The sequence below is a fragment of the Dermochelys coriacea genome, chromosome 7, assembly GCF_009764565.3.
Source record: "Dermochelys coriacea isolate rDerCor1 chromosome 7, rDerCor1.pri.v4, whole genome shotgun sequence".
NCBI lineage: Eukaryota > Metazoa > Chordata > Testudines > Dermochelyidae > Dermochelys > Dermochelys coriacea.
Genome location: NC_050074.1, coordinates 104,771,718 through 104,789,908, shown reverse-complemented (window position 1 = coordinate 104,789,908; position 18,191 = coordinate 104,771,718). Strand labels below are relative to the sequence as shown.

General features: G+C 40.1%; 1 protein-coding gene across 1 annotated transcript; it reads right to left on the bottom strand.

Moving 5' to 3' along the window:
• Nucleotides 1-2,372: 2,372 nt before the first annotated feature.
• Nucleotides 2,373-15,428, bottom strand: TEX36 (testis expressed 36). Its single transcript, XM_038410622.2, has 4 exons — nucleotides 15,301-15,428; nucleotides 10,496-10,640; nucleotides 7,706-7,837; nucleotides 2,373-4,119 (listed from the first exon to the last, which is right to left on the bottom strand). Exons 1-4 carry the CDS (start codon nucleotides 15,426-15,428, stop codon nucleotides 4,021-4,023), a joined length of 504 nt encoding a protein of 167 aa, XP_038266550.2. The 3' UTR covers nucleotides 2,373-4,020.
• Nucleotides 15,429-18,191: the final 2,763 nt, after the last annotated feature.

The window sequence follows — 18,191 nt, the reverse complement described above, 5'->3', positions numbered from 1 at the left end:
AGGAATTCTGAGCAGACCAAACTAATACTAACTTGGTCCAAGGCCGGAGCTACACACATATCTTGCACTGGTATAACTATGCCAGTTCGGGATTTGAGAGAGATTTTAAAATAAAAAAATACCAGTACAAACCCTACTGTGGACATAGTCAGACCTGTGTAGAAGTGTCTTATACTGGGAATAAGCTATATTAATATTAACCACATTTATAACTGCATCCAGGCTACATTCATCCAGAATGCAGGAGACCTCAGTTCAATTCCTCCCACAGCTTGATGAGAAGGGATTTGAACAGTGAGTTCCCTATTTCAGGGGTTTGTGGATTGCAGTACCACCTAAAATTGGTTGTTAGATACCTAAATCCCTTTGTGGATCTGGTCTCAGAAGACCAAACATTCCAATAGATTGGGCTTCTCATCAGTCATTTAAAAATTACATATAGTTACATATATTGTCTCATCTATAAACATATAAACATGTTCTTTAGAATATCAGTGGGACTTGGGAAATCACCTGTTTTACTCAGCCCAACTAAGACAATTTAAATTCCAGTTTGGATAGAGAACATGTTTCCTCCACTTTTTCCTCTGGCATCTATTACAATCCTGTTTGAGAATTTACTGACAAACTAATCCACAATTACTTTTTTTTTTTTAATTAGCTTAAGTCAAAAATTAAGCAAAGCAAAAATAAGTTAGAGAAACAAATTTGAAATCTTTTGATTTTTGGAGAAAAGCATATCAACTCAGAGACTCATTTCACTATATTCATTTGTAATAGTAAACCACAGATACACATTCTTTCTGTATTTTTAATGTTTTTCTTCCTTCTGGTGAAGGCCCAAGATTACCCCTCTTGTGTATACTGAACAGTGTGGGGTATTTCTCATACCATATAATTGGCATGTACATTCACTTTGAATCAGTTTGGGGGTGAAATTTGTTGGCTAAAGCTTTGGAAAATCTGATTTTAGAGCTGTCAGACTGGTTCTATTCACTCGAAACAAACAAACAAAATTATTCTTTTTTAATAACCCTATGTTACTTGGCCTTTTATCTGTTTTTCCTATGGTTTAATGATGTTTTGTACTTCAAAATGTTGTGCAGTACCTCAGTAGGGGGGCACTTTATAAATAAAATCATTATTATATTATTATTTATTTCAACATGTGCTAAGGAAATTACTACATGCTTCTGGAAATCTTCCAATATAATATATTTTGATATGACGTGAGGCGATTGTCCATTGCATGTTGGCATCCATAGATTAAAAATATGTCAAAAATAACTCTTGTTGCATCTTTCCAACTCAGTGAATTCAAAGTGGAAATAAATGTATTTAGTAGTCAAGTCAACTTTTCCTAGAAGTTTGTGCTTTAGTTGCCTGTTCTTTTGCATGATGATGTGTTTGTTTACAGATTGTTCAAAGATGTGTACATTTTGGTTTTGGAACGATGATTAAATATATGAGTTAAAATGCTCTGCAGAAGGAAAACACGTTGTTTTTGGAACTAATCTTATAATTCTTCCACATGTTGCAATCCATAGGAGGTCCTTGTGCAGAAGGCTTGTAGGATCAGCCTTTAGTTTATTTTGCTGGTAGTGGTGTTTAACTATAAGAAGAGTTCTTTCCAGACCCCATCCACGCTAAGCTCTATAAAAGCCTTCACACAGCTTACCATTCTAAACCTTTCCCTAAATTATTTGCTCCTGGTCCTACTGGCCACTGTTGGAAGACATGATACTGGGCTAGATGGACCTTTGGTCTGACCCAGTAGGGTCATTCTTATGTACCACTATCAATATTATATGTATTCACATGCACACATTGTGACATCTCTTTCTGTCCATCTCCTTCTGTGTTATGCTTATACTTATTTTATACCATAATATAGACTTCAGTTGCTTTATTACGTAGTTTCTCTCATGGGCCATATCCACCATGATTAAAACCTGGGCAGAGGTGTGTGTGTTGGAGGGAAAGTAAAGAAAGCAATCCCCCTTTCACACCCATGATACAGCACAGCAAAGTTCATCTGCATGTCTGAAACTACAGTTTATGATCCTGACATGGTTCCTGTGTGGGGGTGGGTCCCAAGGATCCAGCTTCATTGTACCCACTGGACTGCCCAGCCCCCATCAACTCTTGCACATTGTCTCCAGGGCCATCCCTATCCATACGCAAAGTATGCAGCTGTGTAGGGCAGCAGGAAATTTGGGGCATCACATTTCCTGGTGCCCTGCACAGCTGCGTGCTGCTCCGGCCCCTGCTCCGCCTCTTCCCCCTGGCCCCCACTCCTGCTCCACCCCAGCCCTGCCCCCACTCCCCTGAGGACTGCTGCCAGGGTCAGGCCTGCACTCACCACGTGGTAAGTGTGCCAAACTTGAGATCCAGAGAGTCTGATTTTTCTTATGTGATAAACCCACAACTCCCACTGAACTCCCACTAGAGTTCCTTGTGATCAGTGTCTCTGAAAATTATCAGGCATTGATTATAACACACTGGGCAAAAGAACTGAAGATTTTCAACATTAATGAATGCTTTTCGAAATCTGGGCTAAAGAGTTGCCGAAGGTCACAAAAGTTTTCAGTAGAAGAGCAGGAATCAGAATACAGGAGTTTCTGACTCCCTACTCTGTGCACTGTCTAGTAGATCATGCTGTCTCTTTTGCTGGCATAGAAACATATCAACATTCCAAAAAGGAAAAAAAATCAAAATTGAAATTATTACACCTGCAAACGTAAAAGAAAAAAGAGGAAAATTTAAAAATTCACTCAGAATGGTGGTTCCCTTAACACAGTGATTCTCAACCACGGGTACGCAGAGGTCTTCCAGGGGGTACATTAACTCATCTAGCTATTTGCTTAGTTTTACAGCAGGCTACATAAAAAGCACTAATGAAGCCAGTACAAACTACAATTTCATAGAAACAAAATGAGAAAGTAAGCCATTTTGCTGTGACACTTTGTATTGTTATGTCTAATTTTATAAACAAGTAGCTTTTTAAGTGAGATGAAACTTGGGGTATGCAAGACAAATCAGACCCCTGAAAGGTTAGAACCACTGCCTTATGATACCTTTAAACACATATCCTATAAGCTTCTCTAGTCTACTAAACTTCCAGGTGGAGCAGCTACATAGAGAGGCCCCTATAACTCTTGCTCACCACAGAGGTAAGCTTCATGCTAGCTCCAAATAAGCCGGGAGAAATGGGGTTGCGCCAGAGGGGCACACGATCTATCTAGAGTCTGGAATAGCAAAGCAGCCTTTATTTCAGCCCCACAGACTGTAACAAGGTATGCTACTATCAAAGCAGAGTACATTAAAACACAATATGGAACTTTTAGTGCACGGTAGCAGGGTCCACATGGACAGTTAGTGCATAGCAGGCTAGTGCGCTGTAGATTTACACCCTAGCTTGCCATGCACTAACTGTTCGTATAGACATGTCCAGAGAGGCTGTGCTACAGTCCTGAAGCTTGTTCACAGGTTGTTTCTTACAATCCCTACTTAATTGCCTACAAAAAGACCATTTATTCTAACTTTTTGTGAGAAGAGATGAATTTCACCAACACAGCAGTGTGAGAATACTTCCAAAACTCTGCTTCCAAAACAGAATGCCAGATTTGCATTTGCACACCAAACAATCACTGTGTCCAGATTAAAAATCAGTACAAAAACACTTTTGCAAGTGGTTAACTCATAAACCTGTAGACTAAGAGAAAGTGACACGATTTGGGCTGCTATGCTCCACAAGAAGTCAATTATGTATGTATCACTCCTGCCAGATCCTACATACTATTCTGGGTATCTGTAAATGCCATATTATATTGTTATGAGGATTGAGAAGACATACCCATATGTCATTACACATAAGAAGTTATGTCCCAACAATCTGTGTATGTTATCATTGGTGTTACTGTGCATTTTCTCTCATCACCTTTTTGAGCATCCATGAATTTTGCAAGAATATTGTGTTTAATCTCTGGCAGGTCGAGAGATATGAACTTGCTGATTTTCTCAGTGCTGGATACTCACAAAATCAAAGTACTCTCCCACATTCTGTAAACAATTCCTGTTGTCATGGGTTGAAAATGGAAAGTGATTTTTTACAGCTTTCTGAAAAAGAGATAAATAAAAGATAAGTTATAATATACCTTATGCCATCTGTGTGTGCTATAATCTTAGTTTGCACTTTCTGACAAATGCAAAAATTATGTTTTTATTAACAGAGGCATTATCTGTTAAATCTTCTTGCACATGGGTTTATTCCTGCAAAACTGGCTCTCTGTATTTTTCTCCAGAATATCAGAATTTAATATTCACAAGACTTATTGAACATGCACACGATTAAATGCAAACTTCCAAATCAGAGAAACCTTATTCTCTATAGAAGCATCAAGATATTACAGAAATGTCAAAACTTTTTTGTGTGGCTCATTAGTGAGCCCGCAACAAATGAAAGTTGAAATACAAAAGGGAACTCAAAACTGAGTTAATCTGAGATTTATGTGTTGAATGTCATCCAGTAACCAGGCTCTGGAAGCCCATTAAGCACAGAACTAGTTTTTAAACTCACCTTTTGTGCATACTTTTTATCCATTTTGTAAACCACTACAAAAAAACACGACTAAGAAAGCATCTGAAAATGCATGAACAGAATTGTAGGAAAGTAATAAATTTAATAATTTAAAAATTAATTATGCACTATATAAAGTTTCAGTCCTATGTGTATAAAATGGTTAAAATATGAAATTCCAAAAACTATTCTGGACTACTAGACTTGTCCTTTTTGCTTCTCCAAGCACCATCTTTCGGTTTTGTGTTGGTAACTTTCTGTTCATTTTCACAACTTCTCTAATGATTTTTACACTTAATACGGAGGCAGGAATATTCCAGTTTATAACTGTAGATCTTCATCTCCAGAGGGCGTATCTAGTTTTACTGTGCTATAATACAAAAGCTATTTGAAATAAATTGTGGTTTGTAACAGAAAATATAAATCAATTATAAAGAAAAATATAATTATGGTCCCAATCTTGAAGAACAGGCAGATGCCAGAGTTTGCCTGCATGGAATCAGCTGCAGGATCAGGGTCTAGGTTACAACTGAAGATCTCCATTTGGTACACTTTATAGATCTTGGTTTGGTCTTGTGCTGTGTGCCTCATGACCATATAATCTCTTATATAAACTCAACTGTAGCCACACATGCTTTTGCTTAATTATAGATCTGTAATACTTTTCAAGGATCCAATTCTATAGCTACTCCATGCATAGAACTCCTAGTGAAGTCAGTTGGATTTTCATAAGCAGATCAGCTACACCATGAATATGCCTCTAAGCCCCAATTTTGCAAATAGTTATGCACCAGAGTTATGTTATGCATGTGAGTACTCCCACTGAATTCAGTGGGACTACTCATGTGTACTTGCTTACAGGCTCAGGGCCCTAGGTAATATCTCCTGAATGGATAAAATGCACAGAGCTACCACTGAAACACATCAGTGTGGTTAAGATCCAGTCATTTACATCTTTACAAAGGAATAGCAAGTTTATATATAGTTGTTAAATGGTGTGGGAAAATTGAAAAACAAAAGATACATATATATTGAATAATATCTCTGGGAGCTATTTAACAAATTAACTACAGCAAAAAAAAGCTATAGTAAAAATAGTTTTAAGATTACAGCAAAGTAAGAACAATGAATAATATAATCTAAGTAAGAACTGTATTCCTGCCTCTGAGAAAAGTAATTAACCTCACAGCCAGGAAGTTCCCTCACACAGAGAGATTAGAGACAGTCAGCTCTGGCACACAGTGACCTTCCAACTGAAACAGTTTTCATCTGCAGGGTCTTTTTTAAAAGTCAAAGCAACACAAACTTTCTCAAACTGTGTTTTTATGACTTCACATTCCAGTCTCTTTAATATATCTTTCTACTCTTTCTGCTGACATCATTCTAATCCATCATAAATGGATGCAAGGGCCATCATTAATTCTTCCGGACAGTGAAAACAGCTACACAAAATAAATGGATGTCACAATAACATATGAAAGGTCATATGAGTATGGACCAGTGGCCTAGCTAGCCTGGTATTCTTTCTCCAACGGTAGCTAATGCCAGATGCTCCAGAGAAAGGTATAAAATCCCAATAATGCACTGTAACCTTCTATTCCTCTCCTCACTATTCCCAAACTCCCCTCCTAACTACTCCCTTTTAGTCAAATTCTGCTCTTAGTACACTGAGATCAGTGAAGTTACTCTGGTTTTAAACAAGTATAAATGAAGCAGAATTTGGCCTCTGGTCTCATGTAATATGAAGATGCCACCTCCTGAGGGAGGACAAGAGAAATCATCAAGAAAACTACAGAGTTGTTCTGTGGAGGGGAAGGAATTTTGCCCTACGGAGAGTCAGAGACAAACTGATGACAAACTGCAACAAAGGATGCAGTTGGTTGTCTCTCTCAGATTAAATATGACAGCTTCCAAAAAAAGCATACTGGATAAACCCAAACAGTGGTGTTCAATGAAACCAAGACATTCAACGCTTTGAGAAAGTGGGCTAAGTTCCCTACTTTCTGAGGGACAGGGACCTGAGTATAAGACAGCCTGCCTTCTAGAACTGGAGCCCAGTGTGCTATGTATGCTGCAAATTCTGAAACTTTACACTAAGTAGAACATTAGTCTAGTTGAGGAGTAAAGTTATCCAAAACTGACACTATGTGAGCTAGTTATGGCTTTCTTTTGTTTTACTATGACATCATGTTAAAATGATAAAAGTCACCATATATTAAGAGCAATCTATAAATAATTAATATGAACACAACTACCATTAATTCTGCCTTTATGGACTCAGAAATCAGGAAATTCTAAAAATTAAGATTGTTGACACAAAGTAAGTGTGGCCCCAAAGCACATTCTATATATATTTTATAGTATATACTAAGAGTTGCCCTTACAAAAAGCATAAACAGAAAATACTCTACATGAGCAATGTCGCACAATTAATGTTGGGGGTACAACTTTAACTTTGGAATTTGCTGCATTTGGAGTGCACAATATTGCAACTCTTGTGTTGCAAAACACTATTTTTTTGCATTCAGGTTCCATGGGTCTTTAAAAAGAAGGGAAAAAAGCAAGGGTCTGCATGAATGGATCCAACTGTAGGATCAGTGTGCATGCATGAAACTGTTACCTTGAAATGTTCAGAACTTTAAAAACATTGCACTGATTATTTTGAAACTTGATTTCTAACTCTCAGTGAAGTATTTAAAAAAAAGAAGTTAAGTTTGAAATTTCTGGCTTTAAGTGTTTCAGTTAGCAAAACAAACTTCTTCAAGGGAATACATATTTCCCACACAATTCAAAATTGCTTACCAAATTTCAATCAAACCTTCATACATATATATCGTATCCACATTTGTTGGACTGAGACCAATTATAGTACATTACAGCACATAAAGAATTTGTTTTAGTAAATTATCAGTACTAACAAAAATAGTGATAATTTGAACAACAGTATATCTTGGGATAAATTTTTCCTTACCACAGAGGACAAACAACTTATTCCTTAAGCATGAAGGCTGAAAGCCATTACACTTTTTATGTTAGTTCTTATTCAGATAATTTAGTAAGCATTTACTCAAGAACATCCCGCGGCAAGGAGTTCCATAAGTCAATTATATGTCCACAATAACTAACCTGCTCCCAAATTTTGTATACTACTGGCAATGTCTTCTCAATATACCAAACCTCTTCTGGATTTTGTATCTGCTTTAGCATATGGTCTGTGATCAATTCGGGTTGACTATGGAATAATCCAAGGTGCGGGAACTAGAAAATATAAATGTTTTGATCCAGAAAACAAACACATCAGCATCAGAGAAGCAGTTATTTTTATTATTTTTATTTTCATTACTTGTATTAAGTAGCACTTGGGGCCCCAGTCAGGATCAGGATCCCACTGTGCTACCACCATACAAAAAACAGAAGAGAGCTCCTGCCTTGAGGAGCTTCTGATGTAGATACATAAAATAGATGAAGGAAGGAGAAAGGGATGTAACATACAAACAGCATATTTAGAATGATGGGTTGCAAACATCTTGTTAGTTCTGCAGGGGTTTTTCTGAAAGTCGATTATGTAGTGGTAGTTAATGTTGCAGGAGCATCCTTTACACAGCCACAGCTGCAAGGTTGTTATCTTTACTATTACTGCTGCTCCTGCTGCTATATGGAAAGATACTGGACTTGATGGCACTAAGCACCTTGCAGGAGATACTAGCACATTATAGGTTCAGGATCTTAGAACCTGCACGAGGAAGCAAAGCACTCGTGGAAAGTGTGTGTACGTACATTTACAGTGCTGAGGAGCCTAGACCTCAGCAACAGTGAGATCAAGCTGCTGGTCTTGTGTAACCTATAATTGAGAGAAGTATAACGTAGAATTCTCCTGGAGGAGAAATAGAAAATTACCTACAAGTAAAAAGAAAGAAGAGGATTCAAGGCAGCTTAGAAACATGGGAAAAAAATCTGTTGAAAATGTGCTCTGAACATAGAGATTTTTTGTGAAAGTCTAAGAAAGTTGCAAAGGAAAAATGGATCTAGGTTTATAAAGTGATGTTTTGTATGTCTTTACAGATTGATTTCTAAACCCATATGGAACAACAGCACACCAGAGGGTGATGAGATTGCGATATTAAAAATTATTCAATCAATTCCAATAACTGTAAAATTCATCTCTCTTCTTTCTATGTTGTTGTCCTATTCATGAAAATGTTGCAAAAAGTTTCCAGTGGGAAAGGGGAAGCACTTTGAAAAAATGTTTCATGTGGATTTAACATCAACAGCTCCAGCATGTAACTTGATAATACTCTTGTCACCACAAATTAATTACAAATAGAAATTAATAATAATCATAGAATATCAGGGTTGGAAGGGACCTCAGGAAGTCATCTAGTCCAACCCCCTGCTCAAAGCAGGACCAATCCCCAATTTTTGGCCCAGATCCCTAAATGGCCCCCTCACAAATTGAACTCACAACCCGGGGTTTAGCAGGCCAATGCTCAAATCACTGAGCTATCCCTCCCTTCCAAATCACTTCACTTGGGGCAACTTTTTGAAAATGTAAACTAATTAATCCACATGCTGTGATGTAAGGAAATAATCATGATTATTTCCATTCAGAGAAGTGGAGAGATTAAAGGTATAAAGAAAACACTGGTGTTGTGTTTCTTTCTTTTTCTTTGTCACCTATAAAAAAGATCTGAGCACACCAGAAATATCAGAAATGTCAAGACTTCTCAGACTCTTCCTTTTTTGGTTGAAAAATTTTGTTTGACTCAGAAATGTATACTGTTAGCTGTCTTCGTCCTTAGTAGAAGGAGCAGAGGAATTGAATCCTCCAATATCTTTTTCATTGAAAAGTTTCAGTTAAACAAGTATTAACAAAAACAAAGTTAGGGATAGGGCACAATTTTAGTCAAACTAACTCAAGTAACTAGGTTTCAGAGTAGCAGCCGGGTTAGTCTGTATTCGCAAAAAGAAAAGGAGTACTTGAGCTGTAGCTCACGAAAGCTTATGCTCAAATAAATTTGTTAGTCTCTAAGGTGCCACAAGTCCTCCTTTTCTTTTCAAGTAACTAGGTTTCATTTTCTTGGTATTGGTAATGTCAGTATCTCAGACCACAGCATAGGTTTGGTTGAAAATATCTCAACAAAACTGTTTTTTAAATGGAAAATAGGGGTTTTTGATCAAATAAAACATTTTGCAATGAAGTGTTCCCTTTCCAAAGAAGATTTTGTTTTATCATTCAAATATTTTGGCCAAAACCTTTTGGGTAGTGAGTTTTCTGCTGAAAACTGGAAAGTTCCAGGGGATTTGTCAATGAAAAGGAAAGGCTTGTTTTTGTTTGTTTCCATCAAAAATTGTCAGGGGGGTGGACAGGACGGAACATAGTCGGACCAGTTTTATCAGACGCCTGCCAGGGTAGACAAGGCCTGGATGGATTTCTGTAAAAGACAAAGACAAAAGAAGCCTCACGGGCCTTCTTCCCCTGCCCCGGGGAGAAGGCAGCCTCACGGCCACGCTTCCTCTTTGCGGGGCCCGGTTCAGAAACGTGCCCACGGCCGCCGAGCTGCTCAGGGGCAGGGAAGCCAGTGGGGCCCAGGGCCGTGAGCCAGCCAGATGCTGCTGGCCCGCGCTCTTTAAAGCCAGCACTAGGGCTGGCCGGGGGCCAAACCCTCCCGCCCGCTGATGGGGCGCTTTGCCGGCCCCGGGGCGGTTGCGAGCCCGCTTCCCGCCGACGAGCTGCCCCCGCCGGGACCAGCGCGTGCCGCTGCTCGGGCCATGGCACCAGGCGGGGGTGGGTGCACCGGGCGGGGCTCTGCGCCCGCTCCCCGCGGGCGGTTACCCCTGCCCGGAGCGAAGGGGGCTGGTTCGGGTCCTGCTTGGCCGGGGACAGACGCCGGGTCGCCCCCCGCCCCGGTCCCTCACCCAAGCGCCGTCCGGCGCAGTGCTGGGACTGGCCAACCTGCCTTTGGGCACCGCTGGGCCCGCGCTGCTGCCGCTCCCTGCCGCCAGCCTGCGGCCTCGGCCGCCGGACAGTGGTTGCCATAGACACCGGCCCGCCCCGCGCCCCCTGGGACTCCGGGGGCCCGCAGCTCCTCCGCCCGCGGAACGCCCCCCGCCCACCCGAGACCCCGCGGGGTGAGGGAGACCCCCCCCATTTTAAAGGCTGGGGTGGCCCTGCTACGGGGGAAGGGAAACGCCCTGGATTAGGGGGACCCCACGCCTTAAAAGGGACGGAGGAGATCCCCAGCGGGTGAGAGGTTCCCATTTAAGGGGACTGAGGAGGCCCCTGCATCAGGGGATGGGGGCGACTCTCACTTATGGACCATAAGTGACAGTCTCCCCCTCAGCGAGGAGGTGGAGATCCTTGTGGGTGCAGGAGACCCTCTCCCTCATTCTGGCACAGGGAGAGAGACCCCTTTTATGGCTGGTGAGACCTTGCTATTCATCACGTGTAGGACCCCTTATTCTGGGGGGGGGGACCTGTGGGGGCGAAGACTCCATCTTCTGAGGGGTAAGAGAGGACCCCCCCCCATTGTGTGGATGCCTTCCCCAAAGTGAAGGATCAGGGAGAATGGTGGGGCTTATACCCCTACAAGGAGGTTCCTCTGCTTCAGCTACAGATACATTTGTTCTAAACTCGTCTCCTTTGGGAAAGGAAAGGAGCTATACCTTATTTAAAGGAAGCTATTTTTAAAATTCAGGAATCAGCTAAGAAAACATCAGTGGGATCATTTCCCTTTGTCCTTCTATGTATTTTGTGATATGAGTCTGTGCAACACTTTAAGTGGCTCAGGCTGTACACCAAGAAGCTTTGTGTAACATCAACCAAGTTACATCATAAAAAGAAAAGGAGTACTTGTGGCACCTTAGAGACTAACAAATTTATTAGAGCATAAGCTTTCGTGAGCTACAGCTCACTTCATCGGATGCATTTACAAGTGCCACAAGTACTCCTTTTCTTTTTGCGAATACAGACTAACACGGCTGCTACTCTGAAACCAAGTTACATCATGAATCTCCTGCATGTTCATTTATGTAAATCAAGCTCTCATGTGGTTCTGATATTTCAATGAGGTCCAGGTCAACACACAAGTGAAGACAAAACCATTTTTTCCTGCGTTGCAACGCCGCTGGACAAAAATGAGATAAAAAAACAAAATCTTGGACAGTCTCTTGAAAAAGGCAATAGAGACTCTGAAACATGTTTAATTTGTTTAGAACCAATGAAGTATTTTAAAACAAGCATTTCAATAACATTTTACAATCTGGATGATAATGTCTGTAGAAAAAAGAAAGAATTTTAACCATAAAAACAAGGACACTTGAAAGCAGTATGGCTGTCACAATGTTAGGATACCATGTTAGTCATCCTGTGGAACTCCTTGCCTGAGGAGGTTGGGAGGGCTAGGACTATAACAGAGTTTAAAAGAGAACTGGATAAATTCAAGGAGGTTAAGTCCATTAATGGCTATTAGCCCGGATGGGTAAGGGATGGTGTCCCTAGTCTCTGTTTGTCAGAGGGTGGAGATGGATGGCAGGAGAGAGATCACTTTACCATTACCTATTAGGTTCACTCCTTCTGGGGCACCTGGCATTGGCCAGTGTCGGTAGACAGGATACTGGGCTGGATGGATCTTTGGTCTGACCCAGTATGGCCATTCTTATGACTGAAACAGAAACAATACAAAAATTCCAACAGATAAAATATTACTTGATTTAAAAAAAATATAGTTATAGCAGTGATTAATGTTAAAAAGTCAACATCTAGCTTTTTTGTAACTAAAAATTATTTATAAGCAGAACATTAGTGGTGGAAATAAGCCCTCTCTCCCTGCCTTTTTTTTCTTGCTATTTTTTTCCCCTATGAGAGTGTTTGTGCACTCAGCTGTGGCTACTTCCACACTTAAACTTTGTTATACTAATTGTTGCCATAGGACAGTGCTGTGTATAAAACAGGTGCTGTTTTCTCACCAATGTATTGTCTGTGAGATACATTTCTGTGTACTTATATTGAATTGTTTTAGACTTACACACATCTTAATTGAATACATTGTATACAGTGTTCATTTTAAAAAATCTCAGTTTCTTAGATGTGCAAAAAAAAATGGAAAACCAGTTTATACTGCAGATAAATAAGCAAGGCTACCTACTGGAAAAAAAAGAAACAGATTAAGGAAGTGTAAAAGATGACCTACCAAATTTCAATATTAACAGAAGTGAAGGAAAATATTACATACTACAGCCCCAATTCTGCAAGAATTTATGTACATGCTTAACTTAATGCACTGTGAGTAGTCTCGTAAAGTTCAGTGGGACAACTCCAGCATCACCAAATTCAAGTGTTCAAAAATCATGAGTAACACTCACAAAAAATCATGGTATTGACTTCAAATAAATCACAAGATTTAAAAAAATAATAAATTTAAGGGCCTTGTATTTATTTGCCTTCTAGCTTTGAGCCTGTATAGTTAACATTTTCAAGCTTTTCTCTGTAACTATGAGGGCCAGAAACTTATTTATTTAAATAAATAAATAAAATAAAAGCTGAAAGTCTCAAAAAATAACAGGACTCCAAAAGCTGGTATTTTAAGAAAAACACCAAATATCACAAATCTTGTGATTAAAATGGTGAGATTATGTCATTGTGTGTAGTCAAGCATGTGCATCCATTTTTGCAAGATCAGGACCTAAATAAATACTCAGCACCCAGTATGAGGTTTTCATCATACTCAACATCTTACCAGTTCAAGTGAATAGGAAGGAAGTAAACAGTATTTTGAACCACCACTGCTTTTAGAACAATTTTAGGGAAAATTTTCAAGTTAGATTATAAATGTCCATATGAACAATGGCATAATTAAGTTATGAACTTAACAATTTAGTTAAGTGCAGGTGAGCAGATAAACAGAGATCCACGCTGTGAAAATTAACATTAATAGGATTTTAGTGATTTTGAGATAACTATTATTATAACCATGAGTCAAATGCGGAGATGCAGCTTTATCTTATTTAGATGACATCACATCTTTGATCTGAACATTTTCTTTGACTGTTCTCCAACAACACTTGTTTATATATGTGAAGATTTATTTACTGCTTAACCATCTGTTTAAAAGATTTATCTAAACATTCTCCCATTTATTTGTACCTTTAAGAATACTTTATGCACTACAAATTACATTTAAACCTTCCCCAATCTACTTTCTTATTTTCTTTTTCATTAGTGCAAATTTATATAAAATAGATCTGCAATGTACAAACACATCTTCTTTTCAACCATTGATTGACAGAATGAAATTTCTATTGTGCTCTTCATAAAACTTAATTTATGTGATACATAGTTTTAAAGTTATAGTCAAAATATAATACCCTTTCATTACTGTATGACATTTGTTCCTTAGTTAACATATTAGCCTGCCATTCTATGTTGAAAGCTATAACAAACCATTGCATTACTTCTTGTGAATATGTATGTTGGTAATGTTGCTAAAAGTATAGAAAAAAACCTGCTGAAATGGTAAAACAACTTAACAATAGTAGGCAATGATTGGCTTTCCCATCCAGTCCGTAGTTCCACCACCCAATGTGAGTCCTTGAAGCAAACTCTACCGTGGATGACTCAGGATGTCCTCATTAGCTCATTATTTCTGTTTAGGCAACTTGAGGCTGGCATCCCAAAAATCCATAGGTCCATATCATGCCATCTGCTTTTAAACTTGTGATTAAAAACAGAAGCCTGCAGCTGCCCCATCCACCCCCCCAGCTCTCAGTCCCCTGACCACCCCTGGACCCTCCACCCCTAACTGCTCCCCCCTGCCCCATCCAACCCCCCCTTCTTCCTGACTGCCCCCTGGGACCCCTGCCCCATCCAACCACCCCTTCTCCCTGACTGCGCCCAGACCCTCCACCCCTAACTGCCCCCCATCACCCCATCTAACCCCCCTCTCCTTCCTGATTGCCCCCCGGGGTCCTCTGCCCCATCCACCCCCCTTGCTCCCTGTTCCCTAACCGCCCCCCCTGCTGCCCCATCCAACCCCTCCTCTTCTTCCTGACTGCCCCCCTGGGACTCCTGCCCCATCTAACCATCCCTTCTCCCTGACCGCCCCCAGACCCTCCGCCCCTAACTGCCCCCCACTACCCCATCCAATCCCTCCTCTCCTTCCTGATTGCCCCCCTGGACCCCTGCCCCCATTGAACCCCCGTTCCCCGCCCTCTGACCGCCCCAACCCATATCCATGCCCCGACCACCTCCCAAACTCCCCTGCCCTCTATCCAACCACCACTGCTCCCTGCCCACTTACTGCGCTGCCTGGAGCACCGGTGGCTGGCAGCGCAGCTGCACCAGGACAGGCAGCCGCGCTGTACAGCACAGAGCACTGGGTCAGGCCGGGCTCTGCATCCCCACCGCCCAGAGCATTGCGCCGGTGGCGTGGCGAGGCTGTGGGAGAGGGAGGACATCAGGGGATGGGAGAGGCGAGAGGGCTAGCCTCCCAGACCAGGAGCTCAGGGGCTGAGCAGGATGGTCCCGCAGGCCAGATGTGGCCCGCGGGCCGTAGTTTGCCCATCTCTGCTTTAGAACATTAGAAATTATTTCTTCTATATTCCTTCACACTGTGCATATAGTGGATTTGCTTGCGCTCAAACCATAGGCTTGTTCCTCCTCTCAATCACATCTGATTTACACTAGTGTAATTCCATTAACTTCAGTGGAGTCGCTCTCAATTTACCTGGGTGTAAATAAGAGAACTGGCACCATATCTTCAGGCTGTTCTAGGGTTTTGACAGCTCTTTCTCTGCTCCATGCTTCTTTTGCAACAGTTAATGTAAGAACGGAGAAGAAGCTGTTAAAAATCATTTGGCTAGTTTAGCCAGTAAGTGTGATTCTATTATATTTATAGTGTCCAAGGAGACATGATAACACCATTTTTATATTAATGCTTTCTTTCTTTGTCTTCTTGCTACCACATACTCTGGCACAGCAAGATTTAGATTTTGTAGATAGGGGGCTTGAATGTTGAAGGATGAATGTTGTGAAACATTGTGGTTTATGTTATAGGAAATATAAATAATAGTAAGAAAACAGAGTCAGGGAAGGCTCTACACTATAGCTGTGGATGAGATTTTCAGTCTTAATAGGTCTAAGTTCACTTATGTTGTCTCAGTATCTTTCTGAAATATTTGTAATACTTGTTTAGCTCTATCCTTTATAGGGGAGCAATTAGAGTTCACTTATCCATTAGTGCTGTATTGTTGGTAACACATTACACATTAGACACAGTATGTCATGAAAACAAGACACTGAGCAAGGAAATAAATTGATAAATTGGAGAGAGTTCAGAGAAGAGCTATGAGAATGATTAAAGGATTAGAAAACATGCTGCACACAGTGATAGACTCAAAGAGCACATTCTAATTAATTTAACAAAGAGAAGGTTAAGGGCTGACTTGATTACAATCTAAAAGAATCTATATAGGGAACAAATATTTAATAATGTACTCTTCAATCTAGAAGAAAAAGGTATAACATGATCCAATGGCTGGATGTTGAAGCTAGATAAATTCAGACTGGAAATAAGGTGTAAATTTTTGACAATGAGGGTAATTAATCACTGGAACAATTTACCAAGGGTTATGATAGATTCTCTATCATTGACAATATTTAAATCAAGACTGGATGTTTTTCTCAAAGATATGCTCTAGGAATTCAGAAGTTCTATGGTCTGTGTAGTACAGAAGGGCAGATTAGATGATCACAATGGTCCCTTCTGGCTTTGGAATCCATGAATCGCTGAAATCAGGAAAACTATATTTTTAAGTAGGGCTGTCAAGCGATTAAAAAAATTAATCACAATTAATCACAGGATTAAAAAAATTAATCATAATTAATAGCGCTGTTAATAATAGAACATAATTTAATTAAATATTTTTGGATGTTTTCTACATTTTTAAATATATTGATTTCAATTACAACACAGAATACAAAATGTACAGTGCTCACTTTATATTTATTTTTATTACAAATATTTTCACTGTAAAAAACAAAAGAAATAGTATTTTTCAATTCACCTCATACAAGTACTATAGTGCAATGTCTTTATCATGGAAGTTGAACTTAAAAATGTGGAATTGTGTGCAAACAGATAACTGCATTCAAAAATAAAACAATACAAAACTTTAGAGACTACAAATCCACTCAGTCCTACTTCTTGTTCAGCCAATCGCTCAGACAAACAAGTGTGATTACAATTTGCAGGCGATAATGCTGCCGGCTTCTTGTTTACAACATCACCTGAGAGTGAGAACAGGCATTCGCATGGCACTGTTGTAGCCGGCATCGCAAGATATTTACATGCTAGATGCGCTAAAGATTCATATGTCCGTTCATGCTTCAACCACCATTCCACAGGACATGCGTCCATGCTCAATACTGATCCAAATCAGTGTAGACTGATGCATGTTTATTTTCGTCATCTGAATCAGATGCCCCAGCAGAAGGTTGATTTTCTTTTTTGGTGGTTCAGGTTCTGTAGTTTCTGCAGCAGAGTTTTGCTCTTTTATGATTTCCGAAAGCATGCTCCATCCACACCTCGTCCTTCTCAGATTTTGGATGGCACTTCAGATTCTTAAACCTTGGGTCGAGTGCTATAGCTATTTTTAGAAATCTCACATTGGTACCTTCTTTGTGTTTCGTCAAATCTGCAGCAAAAGTGTTCTTAAAAAGAACATGTGCTGGGTCGTCATCCGAGACTCCTATAACATGAAATATATGGCAGAATTATGCTCTTGTTCCTTGAAGTTGTGTTGATGAGGGTGGTACTTTGAGAAATTCTGTCTGCATAAGGCAAATGCTGCCAGGATGACTCAAACAGCACAGCTTATGCCTGCTGCAGAACAGTGCAATGTGGGCTCCTTTCTACACCCGTCTCCAGGCACACAAGGGAGGTTGACCTCACCAATTTACCGGCCTTGGAGGTTCATTAAATGTACTAGCCACATTTCCTTTTGTGCTCAGGAAACACTATCAGCAACACGGTTCTTTTGTCATATATGAATGTACTGTGGGAAAAGACTCCCTATATCCTCATATAGTTCTAATACACTCACAAAAAACTATCAAGAATCTATCCCCAGACTCAACATAAATGTAAAGAACTCTCTAGCTTATTGAACTGATTCACTCTAGCTGGAAAATGCCATATAATTCCATAAGGGCCAACTCCAATGCCCAATGAAGTCAATAGAAAGACTACCATTGACTTAATTGGGCTTTGGATCAAGCCCTAATATTCTCCACCTCTATAGCAATCAGTCAGTGGGCCTTGTGTAAAACCTAGTAGAGATATCTTAAGGCCTATTTATTCTTTGTACCCTCCCCCCCAGCACCCTAGTTATGAATACGGAGGCTTCTTTCTCAACTTTACAGGCCTCCCCTAAGCAGAGACTGCAGATGTGCTCAATTATGATTTCATTATGCTGACGAATGTCTACTCTGAGAAACATGAAGATCACAAAAGTCAATTCACACACAATCTAAAAGCAATACAATGCAGGTCACTGCAGGAGAAAAGCTAGTATATTAATTTAATACGAATAATAATTTCATTTTCATTAATAAACT